Source organism: Microtus ochrogaster, chromosome 1 (assembly GCF_000317375.1).
Source record: "Microtus ochrogaster isolate Prairie Vole_2 chromosome 1, MicOch1.0, whole genome shotgun sequence".
Classification (NCBI taxonomy): Eukaryota; Metazoa; Chordata; class Mammalia; order Rodentia; family Cricetidae; genus Microtus; species Microtus ochrogaster.
In genome coordinates, this window is record NC_022009.1 from 48,281,266 (window position 1) to 48,293,894 (window position 12,629).

The following is a 12,629-nucleotide window of genomic DNA, read 5'->3' on the forward strand; positions in this document are numbered from 1 at the left end:
ATGTCACGGCCCAAGCTCAAGCTCCTGCTGGCCTGGCCCAGCCCCCTGGAAGCCACTGGCTGGCTGTCAGCAGCCGGGGCAGAGTGTCCCTAAAGACTATCCAGGGAGCGTGTTCCCAGACTCACAGGAAGGTCACAGTCCAGGCTGGGACAGTCAGCTGCAGTCCTCCCTTGCTTTGTTCAGACTCAGCTGCTCACCAGGCACCTGCTGAGGGTTCCTGAGCCCTGGGGAGGTAGTGGGAACTAAGGCCAGACAAGGCAAATGCTCAGCAGCCCCAGCTACCCTGGCGTGGTGGCTGATTTGCATTCTGTAAACCTCACTCCACATACTGCAAACCTTTTTTGCCTGTCTAAAGGCTGTGTGGTGGTTAGCAATTTATGATGAAAGGGACTAAAGAGATGGCTCAGCAGTTAAGCACACTGGTTGCTCTTACAGAGCACCCACTTTCCTGTCCCAGCACCCTCACAGGTGCGAACAGCCATCTGTAATTCCAGTCCTAGCAAAGCTGATGGTCTCTTCTGTGGGCAAGAGGCATGCACATGGTGCACAGACATACATGCAGGCAAGATATGCACATAAAAACATTTTTTAAAAAACTCCATGATCAATTCAGACATGGTGGCACACAACTGGGTGGGGGGTGGGCAGTCAGAGACAGGCTGATCTCTGTAAGGTGGAGGCCAGCCTGGTCTGCAGAGTGAGTTCCAAGACAGGACTAACAGAGAAACCCTGTCTCAAAAAAACAGAAACAAAAACAAAAAATTCCATGATCAAAGTTTTCCATTACCACAGAATTCTTTCACACCCCTGAGCATCCACTATTCTGGCCCTGCCCCTACGGTCTGGCTTTCACTAGATTTGCCCATACTAAGCATATTGTATAATGGAAGCATTCAACATGTTTCTCTCTGTGGCTGGCTGCTTCCAGTTGTTCTCGAGATGCAAGGATCTGTGCTTCCTATTTCATGGTTGAGTCACAGTCTGTGACACGGCTGGATTGTGCTTTCCACTTAACTGCCTCTGCGTGTGGGTCACTCCGCGAGAGTGTGGGGATGGTGCTAAGCGCAGCGTGTGCCTGCCAGGCCGAGAGTGGACTGTTTCATCTCTGCTCTACACACCTACCTGGACTGCATTCCCAAAGCTGCTGCCTTATTCCTACCAGGGATATTTTTTAATTTTTTCTTAATGGGGAAGGGGATATTTGCCTCTCTCCTACAACATGGATCCAGAGGGTAGAACTCAGGTTGTCGGCTTTGGTGCCTTTCCAATCCAAAATATCCAAACCATCTTGCTGGCCCCTCAGGCTATTGTTTCTAAGCAACTTAACTCTGCTTTTCTCACTCTGGAGCTCCCAGATATTAAAGTAAAATTGAGTAGTGAATTGTTGACTTTTGGGTGGAATGCCTACCTTATCAGTCAAACCTGCTGAAGCCTCAAGTGAGGCCAGCATTTCACTGGCCTGCAGACAGAGGGCTGCTCCCCTAGCCTTCTGACCCCACTGCTTGCTGAAAGTCAACCTAGTGGCTGACAGGTGTGGAAGAAGCCAGCCCTGTGGCAACTATGAAGCACCTGGCACCTGCAGGCTGACGGGTACCAGTTCGTGTGCAGCGTCTGTGTCACTGTCTCATGGTGATCCAGAGAGAACCATAGGTGGTGCCGTGCCTACACACCCTCTCCCTAAGGCCATGCAAAACACTGTTGAAGCCACTTGTCTGAGGTCACACAGCTGCAAAACCAGAACCCCCCCCAAACTTAGTGGCTGTTACACTGCCCACCACCCTGGAACAGCTCGATGAGGGGGTGGGGTGCTAATTTCGGCTGAGCCTCATGACTGTCAGGGCTCAGCTGTTGAGCTTGACTGAAGCTATTTTTATAAAAAACCTTCCCCCTTCTATCTGGGCCTTTGGCTATTTATAGTCCCTGGCTTAAGAGAGTCAGTATCCCAGGACCCACCTAAGCCCCCATAGCAGATCCCTCTGAGCCCCTGACCCGTGTCTCTCACCTAGAACCCCAGGAAAGGGAGCCAGGACTCCTTTCCCGCTTGCAGCAACACCTCCCGGAGAACAAGGGCAAACTAACACTCTCTCTCATTCACAGAGATCCTCCTGCCTCTACCTTCTGAGTGCCAGGATTTCAGGCATGTGCCACCACCACCCTGCTGCAACATGGGCCTTCTTAATTCCTAATTTCTCTCACCTGAAGACAAAACTCATTAATCCTTGCATCATTCTAGCCTCTCTCCTGCCTCCTCAGAAACTGCTGTGCCCCCCACCCCCACCTCCTATGACCCTCATCCTCTCCCGTGCACCCCGACTCCATTCCTGCATCAGCTGCCTCTGCTTCACTTTTCAGGAGTAAGCTCTCCTCGGGTTTTCCTGTCTGCCCCAGCTGCTTCTCAGGAGCTCTTGGTCTGGACCACTGACTCTATCCCGCTTCTATTAGTTTGTCTGCTCCCCATTGTGGCCGAGTGAGGGAAGCAAGGATATGTAGTCTGCACATAAAGGCTGAAGCTCTCTTCTGGAGGTAGTCCCTGGCTGCTTCACCCACAGCAACTGAAGGATAGCGAGTGTCTATGTCCCCTGTGAAACAGGGACACATTACAGTCACCTGCATACAGGGAGGAAGGAGGGAGGTAGCAGCAGTGTGACTGAGGCTGAGTAGGAGCAGCATCTCTTCCCCAAGCTGGGGGGTGAGGGCCAGGCCCCAAGAGGGTGTGTCAAGTCTCCCTGGTCTTGTGACAGATCTGGGAACTGGCCCCAGGACCACAAGGAGCCTGACGGTTCTACAAACCTGTTCAGGGGTCAGTCAGCACACTCTGGAAGCACATATGAGCCCCCGGGGGTGGGGCAGTCCTCCCAGCCCCAAGGCCTTCCTTTGTCCCTGTGTCCATCCTGGACTGACTTGCTTCATCTACCACCCAGGAGCTAGCAAGAGCAAAGCGAAGCAGTGCACCCCGGTGGGCTCCCAGGAGTGGTAGAGGCTATCGTCACCAAAGTCTGGTGTTGGTCTCTGGGAAACCTGGACCCTGTTGTACTCCTGTGTCTCTCAAGTTGATCTGATCCGGTTGTTTGGGGTGCTTCATCTTACTCTTGGGACTTAGAGTCCAGTGGCGAGCTACAACCATCCCAGAGCTGCATGCCACCTCCACAGCATGTCCTGGGCCCGGAGGGGTGACTATGTGGCTCTGTGGAGAGAGGCTATCCTCAGCTAAGGTGACTTTCTGGGCAGCCCTCAGGAGACCGGTGCCCAGTCCTCAACTCGAAGTTCACCATGGGAGAGCAGGCGATCCCGCAGGCAGATCCTCCAGGTTAGCGGCAAGGACGCACTTTTAATTCTGCTTTTGCTAACGCTCTCTTGCCCAGTAAAAGACAGCCAGCCACCTTTGCAGTTCCTGCAACCACAAACCCTAGTCCTGGCAGTCTAGGGGGCAGAGGACTAAAGTGTCCGGGTCACACAACACTGACCCACCTTGCATCCCTGGATCTCTGGGTCATTTGCTTGCCGGAATTGTGTTGGGGGTGTCTGCGCCCTAAACGGGCCACCAGCTACGACAGCGGCAGGGGCGGAGAGCTGAGGCCACAGGTCACCCAGGCGCGTCACCGCACGCGCAGGACCCGCCCCCGGCCCGCCCCCAGCTCAAGGCGGCCGCATTTAATGGTGAGAGAGCGCTGGCGGCGGCTGGCTCTTTTGTGGCCCAGCGCAGCGGACCGGCTAAGCCAGCATGTCGGGGACTCGAGCCTCCAACGACCGGCCCCCCGGCGCGGGCGGAGTCAAGCGGGGGCGGCTACAGCAGGAGGTGGCGGCGACAGGCTCCCGCGTGACCGTGGTGCTGGGCGCGCAGTGGGGGGACGAGGGCAAAGGCAAGGTGGTGGACCTGCTGGCCACGGACGCCGACATCGTCAGTCGCTGCCAGGTGCGGGCCAGGCGCCGAGTCCCTCCCCAACCCGCCCAGCGAGCCTCTCCCCTTCCCTGGGATCTAGATGAACCCTGTCCTTCTGTGTCCAGAGTGGGTCACTGCCTTTTGGATTCCTCCCCTCCAGGAGCACCTTCCCCCTCCCCAATGCCTAAACCCTTCCTTCCCCCACACACACACCCTCTCACGCAAAGTTCTTGTCCTCCCACCCACCCATCCCCTCCCCAGGGCGATGGCAGGGGCCCGAGCTAAAAATACAAGTTGCTGAGTTGGAGACATGGGATCCTTAGGGATAGGGTGTTCCAGGGCAGTGATGGTGGGCCCTCTGGTGGGGAGAGCCCCACGGGGGTGAGTCAAGGTCCCCTAAGACACGGTAGTGGCTGAGAGCTGCTTTCTGGTCAGAGGGTGGGCTCCTGAAGCAGAGTTCACAGGGGTCCTGGATGACATGGGGAAAGGAGGAGCCACAGACTTCCCGGAAGGGTGATCTAGTGCTGCTCAGAGAAGGCCAGAGAGGGACTTCGTGCTCTTGGCCGGCTGCAGACTGCTCTGAGCACCCATGCTTGTGCTGACTGGCTCTGGACAATGGGCTAGTAACCTGGCCTCCTTAGGTCCCTGGGGGTGCCATGCTGCTGCTGGCAGTCACACTGCTTCTGGGCTGTTAGCTCTAACAGAAAGGGTTCAGGATGAGGGAACACATCCTGTTATGACTGGATTTGGAGCCACACTTACTGCTGCTGACCTAAATGGAGGCAGGACACCTGCTGGAGTTCCTTCTCCCTGGTTCTATGGCTTTCTTGCTCAGTTCCTTTTGAACTCAGAACAGGGATTCAGGGTCTGTGGGCTCAGGAGGCAGAGCTTGGGGCTGAGGATTTCTAGAAAGTTCTCCTATTCTCTTGCCCTATTCACCCCTCCCTCCTGAAGTCTCTAGGTCCTGAGGACAATCCTTGGACCCCTACTCCCTACGCCTTGCATGCTTTGTCCAGCTGAGTGTGTGGAGCCCGAGTATGTACACTCCCAGGGCTCTGTACGCCTTCTTTCCACATCCCCACCCTTCCCCTGGTCATTTGCTCCTGTTGTGTCTACAACCCCTCCTTCCAATTTGCTGATTCTGGTCAGCACTGTCAGAGAAGCTCACACTATGGTGTGCCTTCATGGCCCCAGGTTTTCCCTCCAGCTGTGGACACAGTTCTGGTGGGGATGGTCCTTCCCTGCTCTATCTATGCCCAAGTCAACATGCCAGGCCCAGATCCCCACTACTGGACAGGGCCTGCAGAGATGAGAGCCAGCTGGAGCACACCATCCACTCAGACGGGTTTTCTCTCCCACCCCTTGACCTCCCAGCAGACCCAAGCAGGTGCTCCCCTAGAGAACAAGGGAAGGGAGACATGGTTCCCTTTCAGTCTCTAATAAGCTAGCAGGTCAGGAGTCACTGATAGCTCCTCTACAGGTAGGGACACTGAGGCTCAGGGTTGCAGAATGAAACTCACTGTCCCTTTGGGTCCCCTATAGCCTTTACCTACCACAAGCCACCATGATGGCACAGGCCTGCCCTCCTTCCCTTGCCTCCATGGAGAAGGCAACTGAGCCAGAATTCCATCGGGCACTACTTAGCCCCCTCTGGAAGGCACCACAAGTCCTTTTCCCATGGGTACCCAGCCCTGGTCATTGCAAAATCTTTGGTCAGTGCAGTAAAATCCTTCCTGCGCTTGTCTCTCTCCTCAGTTGGATCCCTTTTGCCTGCCACTGGCCTCACATCTTCTCTGGTTTTCTGTCTCCATGGCCAGCCCTATGTGATCAGAGGCTGGCAGGGTGGGAGTCTAGGCAAATTGTCTCTGACTTTGGATGGGTGCATGAACCAAGTGAAGGTCCAGAGGCCAGCCTGAAGCCTTGGACCCACTGGTGGCTAGGACAAGATTGCAAGTCAAAGTCCCCCCCTACCCCCCCCAGCAAGTTGGCTACTTAAAGAGGCTACAGTCAACTAAGCTACTGGTTCCTTGGGCTCCTGGAGAATGACCTGGCCTAGCATCTGGGCTCATCACTGCTCTAAGTGGCAGTTGTGACCCCAGGGATACCCTGGTCTCTGGCAGGCACAGGCAGTCTGCTAACACTCCATGCCAACAGGGCTATCCTCCAAATCCGGCTTCCACACCTTTCTGTGGCCACAGACACTTGTTGTAACTCTCCACCTTACCTACGCTGGTCTCTGACTCTGCTCAGTCCTGACAGCTGCTCTTCTTTTTTGTTTTGCCATCATGATTAATTGGGGTCTATGGGGCAGATGCAGCGTTGAGCCCCCAGGAGCACCCTCCAGCTAGCGCCTCTGAGCTTCGGTCCTGCCTGCTTCTTTTCTTTGCCTATAGTCCCTGCTCTGGCATGGTTCTACTCCACCCCTGCTCTTGACACTGTGGGCATCCGTGCTCCACCCTGAATCTCTGAGGCTGCTGAGGGCTGCATTGTCCTCCTCCCGGGGTCCCCTACTGCTCTTTCACCCTTCACCCCCTTCCAGGCAAGCCTTTCTGACCTTCTGCTCAAGGGAACATTGCAGCTCTAGGCCATCACTTGCCTCTTGTGCTGGGGGATTTGTTTTCTCTTCCTCTTCCTTGGAGTCCCAGGCACCTCTGCCCAGGTTTCCTCTTTCTGTGTCCTCCATGTTTCCTCCTCTGCTGCCTGACTGGCCAGCTGTGTCAACTGCTCCCTCAGATGAGCCCGGTGTACCTGTTACTTCATGGGCATCTTGACCGCCATCTCCTGACGCACCCCACTGCTGGCCTAGGCTCTTTCCTCCATGCCCATAGTACTCTTTCTCCGATACTTGTGGTGCCCTGCCTGGCATTGCCAGACTGCCATGCAGGCCTGTTGGGATTTAAAACTCTTCTTTCATGTGGTTGGAGGGTCAGAACCCTCAAAGTGTTAGGTCGTGCTCAGTACTGGGCTGCTTTTGGGGCTTGCTTGGTATGAACCTACATACCATTCCCATGTCTGAGGCTTCTGCCCAGCTGAGATCACCCTTGTGGAAGGGTTGGCCTCAGGTGGTGGTGGATAGCCATGACCACAGGCCATGAATCCCAGGGCTTTCTCTAACAGTGTAGCACTCTTGGAGCTGAAGCTCTGTGTGAGGACCTGTCTCACAGTCTGCAGGTATTCTGGCACTTTGTCCATGCATGGTCTTGGGTCTTAGGATGCTCCAGGAATCTCTGGCAGGTAAGAGGAGTCACTGCTTTGTGCTGAGAATGCCTGGTGTTGATTCCAGAAGCATGTCTCCCTATGGCTGTACTTATTGATGACTTTGATGGCCAAACAGTATTTCCAGGAGAGGACTCTCAGGGTCACACAGCCCCACATTACCCTGGGCAGGACCTTCACACTCCTGCCCAAACCTATTCCTCCCTATAAGAAAAGAAGTAAGTGAGCTACAGGTCTGTGAGCAGATCTGGGAAGGAAGTGAAGGCCTTGACCCCACTCCCCATAGCCTTTAGAAGGCAGGCCTTGAGAGGAGGGGCATCAGCAGGTTGGAAATCTGGCACAGGGCAGGTCCCAGGGCAGGAGCTGTGGCAGACACGGACAGGAACAGGACGATGACTAAACCTGTGACATGTTAGTGGCCAGGTTCAGTCCTCCAGTCACATAGCACCATCCAAGGCCTGAAGGACATCCAGACTGACAGAGGGGTGGAGAAACCCCTGCAGGTGCTGTAAGAGTGGAGATGAGCTAAGGTAAACTGGAACCCAGTGCTGCGGAGGTCCTGGGAGCTAAACACTGTTCCTTAGACTGCCCCTTGGGTGCACAGTGCAGTAACACACATCACTCTGACATAGCCCTTCCCTGCTGGACTTGAGGAGGGCAGAGGAGTCCTAGCTACCTCTGCCATCTCATTGTACCCTACCTTACTAGGGCTGCAGGTACCAAGCCAGAATAGGGATTGAGGAGGACTGGGAAGGCAGGAGCCCAGAGCACCCTCTGGTGGAAGGCAAAGGCCACTGCTCCCTGTTCAAGGACCTGCAAGGCAAGGAAGGTCCTGGCCTAGAGGACAAAGGTGGGAGAGGCTAAGGAAGATCTCAGGGATGTGTTATAGGTGCCCTGCATCCACACACAGATCTCCTGGGTAGAGGTGCCCAGCTGGCCATGGAGGTCTATTTCAGGTCTCTGCCCAGCAGGGCTCTGGGTCTGTCCTGGAACGAGATGCCAGGACACCAGCTGGTTGCATGCAACTTTGAGGTCTCTGCTTAGCTTAGGTCTATGCACTGACAGAGCCTTGAATAGTCAGGAGCTGTGTCCAGACAGCCACAAGATGAATGGCTGTAGGAAGAGCATTCTGGACATTGGGGTTGGAGCTCAGGGTTGTAGGGGCAGGTAGGCTCTCCAGCTATAAGATAGGCATGGGTAGGCAGAGGAAATGAGTATTGGTTTCTGCAGTGTATGTCCACAACCAATGCGTATGCAGCCCATTTAGAAGGTGACCCTACAGGTCTGCACCAGAACCCTTCCCTGTCTCACACTAGAGATATTGGGTCACAGGTACAGGGCATGGCAGAGGTCCAGACCAAGCTGATCTGGGATAGAATCTTGTTTGGCCCTGGTCCCTCTTTGTTTGTCCAAGACAAAGGTCTCTTGTCTTAAAATCTTGGATACCAGGGGCTGGGGGTTCTGGGTGACTAGCCAGGCTGTCGGAGACTGCTAGGGAGATTGCAGTGAACACGGGGGACTCAGAATTATGCTGTAGACGAGGATCCTGGAGACACCAAGTGGTGTTGCTGTGTCCAGCAGGCTCCATGATGCCCCTGACTGTGGGCTTGCAGCCTGATCTGAGTTCCTGTGGGACAGACATCTTGAGGTATGTGCTTTGGGCTGTCCATGTAGCCATTCCCCTTACCTGGCCGGTGGTGAAAGGTGTCCCGATGTACCACGGTGACCATGCCTCCAAGGACACTGTTCCACACTATTCATACTGTAAGTGGAGAGAAACTGCCCTTGCTGATGGATCCTGAAGGCTGTAGCCAGGATCCATTTGCAAACATAGACAGCTGGTCATCTTCCAGTGGACCTTCAGGAAGGGTCATGAACAAGAGCTTGGCTCTAACATCTCAGGTCCTCCTTAGTGTTCAGCACCCGTGGTCATCCTAAGCAGAAGGCTCCCACAGCAGGGCAGGGCCACAGTAGGCCTTTGGGCTATTCCTGACATACATTGGCCGGTGGCCACTTAGCACGCTGCTGGATTTTCCCCCGTACTGAGGGTCAGTGAGATGCTGGGCTCTAAGATGCCCTAGAGCAGTCTGAGGCTGGCAGACCTCTCCATCCCCTGGAACTGGAGCCGACAGTACCACAGGTAGCATTTCCTCACTTGTGCAGACTCCCACAGGGTCCTCAAGAGCCTGCCCATTTAAGGGAACTGCTGAACCTCAGAACCAGAGTTGACCTCGCTTCTCCTCACCCCACCCCCTGCATGGGGGCTAAGTCTGGTCAGCTGTACCAGGCAGGTCTGAATGTCCCTCACCTTTTCAGGGGTTGGTGACTCCCATCATGCCCAAATTTTATTGAATGTCTGGACCAGGTTAGTAAAGTCAAAGAAAAGGCATGGGAGGGCTTGTCTCCATCTCCACCTGTGCAGCCCATCTGTCTGAAACCTCAGTGGGAAGAGGGAGCCATCACCCTGGGCTCCACAGGGCTGCTGAACCCCAGTGTCCTGGGATGGTATATATGCCTTAGCAGTGGCCTGTGCCTAATGCCTGGGTGTTGTAGTGAGCACTGGTGCTGAGGTCATCTGATATCTGTTGGCCTGTGATGCTCATGCTTGTTCCCAGGCACCCGTGTTTACCCCAACACAGACAGGCGGGTGGCTTGCTGTCTGTGTTCTCAAGCCAGCTGACATGGCCCTGTGCACTCGAAGAGAGGGTGGGACAGAGCATCCCACCTAGGGTGTCTGGGCTCCCTGGCCCTAACCACAGTGGAATGCAGGTTGGCCACCTTGCTGTCCCTGCAGGCCTGCCAGCCCAAGAAAAGCTCATCACCCTAGGCTCTGTTGCAAACTTATCTTCTCTAGGGGCCTCAGTTTCACTGTCTGTTCTTGGACACCACCTTGACTGCCTCAGGCAGGAAACAGCATTGTGGGTGTTCACATATTTTGGGAACTGAAAGGGGGCGATGGCAGTTCTGCATCTGCTGTGGCTGGAGTCTCCAAACCCTAAGGCTTGCCAAGGTTCCTCAGGGACCATTCTGATGGTCTGACCTCACAAGCTCAGGCATCTGCCATAACCAACTGATGGCAAATTCAAAGCCAGAGCTGCAGGTGTCTCCCTCAGCTCCACCTCCTTCATGCCCTACCCATAAGTCCTCTCTTCTTCCCAGCAGCCCCTCTGGGCTCTTCTTGCAGTTCACCTTCTAGGGCTCTATCTGGCGTGCTCCATGTCACTTTCTCCTACTCCATGGGCAGTCCAGACAGCTAAGTACTTCAGGTTTCCCAAGTAGGTACCTTTATGTTCCTGGAGCCACCTAAAAACCAGGAGCTCCTGCAAGTCATGTTAAAGCGAGCAGCCTCCTAGATGGTTTCTATCCTTTACGCGATGAACAGCCACAGCAGAATTGTGTCTCAGAGGTTTCAGAACAGACTGCACAAGTGTGCCTTCCCTAACAGTTGGGTACCTGGGCCTGTGCCATGAAGTTGGCCTCTGGTTGACCCATCTCTTTCATCTGATGTCATCTACATGGTGCTAAACTTCTCAGAGAGCAAGCAAGGAACAGGAAGCTTAGGCATACAGGTCTGTGGCCTACCTTAAACCATGTGGAAAATAAAGTCCTTGGAGGGAAAGCCCCTCACACAGGATCTCAGCATCAGCGTTCTCTGCCGCCTGCCTCAACAGAGGAGCTGGTAGGCATTGTGCATACAGGTAGTCACAGAGGGAAGTGAACCTTCACTGAGGGTCTTGCTTGGGTAGGCAAGGGTTATAAGGGAGCTGAAACCACCTCAGCTCTTTCAGCAAGGTAAACACAGTGACATGTGTCTGGCCTGTGTGTCTTCCAGGAGATGGGCCAGGGAGGTGATCTGGAGCTGAGCTTCAGAGTCCCTAGGCTGAAATGAGCGCCACAGGGGTCAATACTAGAAGCCAAACCCAAGTGCTGAGCCCCATTGCACAATCAGGGGGACCACAGTGCTACCTGCAGGTGGAATTTGGTACTGCAGGTCATAACTCTATTGACCTTTGAAAGCCTGACCACAGTTTTTTGTCAGCAGTGGTTCTCAACCTGTGGGTCGCAACCCCTTTGGGGTCCTATATCAGATATTTACATTATGACTTATAACAGTAGCAAATTACAGTTATGAAGTAGCAAAGACATAACTTTATGGTTGTGGTCACCACAACATGAGGGTTGTGTTAAAGGGCCACAGTGTGAGGAAGGTTGAGAACCCCTGCTCTCATATGCAGGGGTTCCATATGCAGAGGGTATGAGGTGCCTGGCTTAGAGGACATCAAGTCAGCTTGGGAGCTAAGTCTTCCACTCCCTATACCAATCTATGTTCCCGTTTGTAGACATCCATGTAGTGTGGCCTTCCACCTATTCATGGCTTCAGCCTGACCCATTGTATCTTGCCTCCAGCACACCCAAACTACAAGTTCCTGCTGGACAGAAACTTATTAAATAGCCCCTGCAACCTCATGTGGGTGACAGGCTACCACAGTCAAAGGCAAGAAAGTTTTGGTGACCCACCACCATGGTCTCTATTTTTTCGCTGGCATCAGCAGCCTCTGGGAGCCTGGGGACACAGTGTCCAGGGTGTGGAGCTGTGTGCTTGTGGTCAGGTGGCTGACTAGTGGAAGAAGGATGCTGGAGCCTGAAGCCTGGCCTTGGTGCTCGGCTCTCTCCCCACCCTGAAAACCCCAACTCAACTGACCTACCCTATCAGCTTGAATTCCAACAAGGAGCCTCCCTGGAACAGGGTGACCTAGGAATCACCTTTTCATTTTTATCCAGGACAGAGCCCTGCTAAAGAGGGCCACAAGTTGGGCTGTGGGGTCTGGATCTGTTCTTTCCACAGGGATTGATCCTCAGTTCCTCACTCCTCCCTGGTGGAGAGGGGTGCTCGGTAAGGTCCACCTGCCAAGGCTGTGCTGAGCCCTGGGGCAAGGCTGGGCCAGAGCACCCCCCACCTAATCCCTGGTCATCCCAGAATCAGACACTAACTCAGCCCAAAGCCCTGACCTCTGACTTATATTGCCCAAGCCGTACCACTGCATAATACTGGGGCCTCGAGCACCATGTAGGGAGAGAGCTGGCTCTGGAATTGTCTGCAACACTCAGGTACCAGCCACTCACTTGGGTCTCTGTTCCTAGGGGGGCAACAACGCTGGGCACACAGTAGTGGTGGACGGCAAGGAGTATGACTTTCACCTGCTACCCAGCGGCATCATCAACACCAAGGCCGTGTCATTCATTGGTGAGTGCCCCGCTAGCCTCAGCCTGACTTCCTGAAGGAGGATCCCAGTGTGTGTGGAGAGCCTGGGAGGTACCTTTGTACAAACCCTAGGGCTGGACCTCAGCCGGCCTGCCTTGTGTGCTCATCTGGAGCTTTCAACCCAGAAACTGTCCTCAGAGTATGGTTGCACTGGGAGTCAGAGGGGGCAGGAAGCTCTGTGGAATATAGAGAGCATACGTGTGTGTGTGTGTGTGTGTGTGTGAGAGAGAGAGAGAGAGAGAGAGAGAGAGAGAGAGAGAGAGAGAGAGA

At 54.5% G+C, this 12,629-nt stretch overlaps 1 protein-coding gene across 1 annotated transcript in view; it reads left to right on the forward strand.

Moving 5' to 3' along the window:
• The first annotated feature begins 3,641 nt into the window (after window positions 1-3,641).
• The window catches only part of Adssl1 (adenylosuccinate synthase like 1), a 22,586-nt gene continuing 13,598 nt past the window's right edge, over window positions 3,642-12,629 (forward strand). Inside the window, exons 1-2 of the mRNA XM_005343609.2 lie at window positions 3,642-3,913; window positions 12,239-12,341. Coding sequence (XP_005343666.1) covers window positions 3,722-3,913; window positions 12,239-12,341 — 295 coding nt within the window. The 5' untranslated portion in view covers window positions 3,642-3,721. The remainder of the gene's footprint in view (window positions 3,914-12,238; window positions 12,342-12,629) is intronic.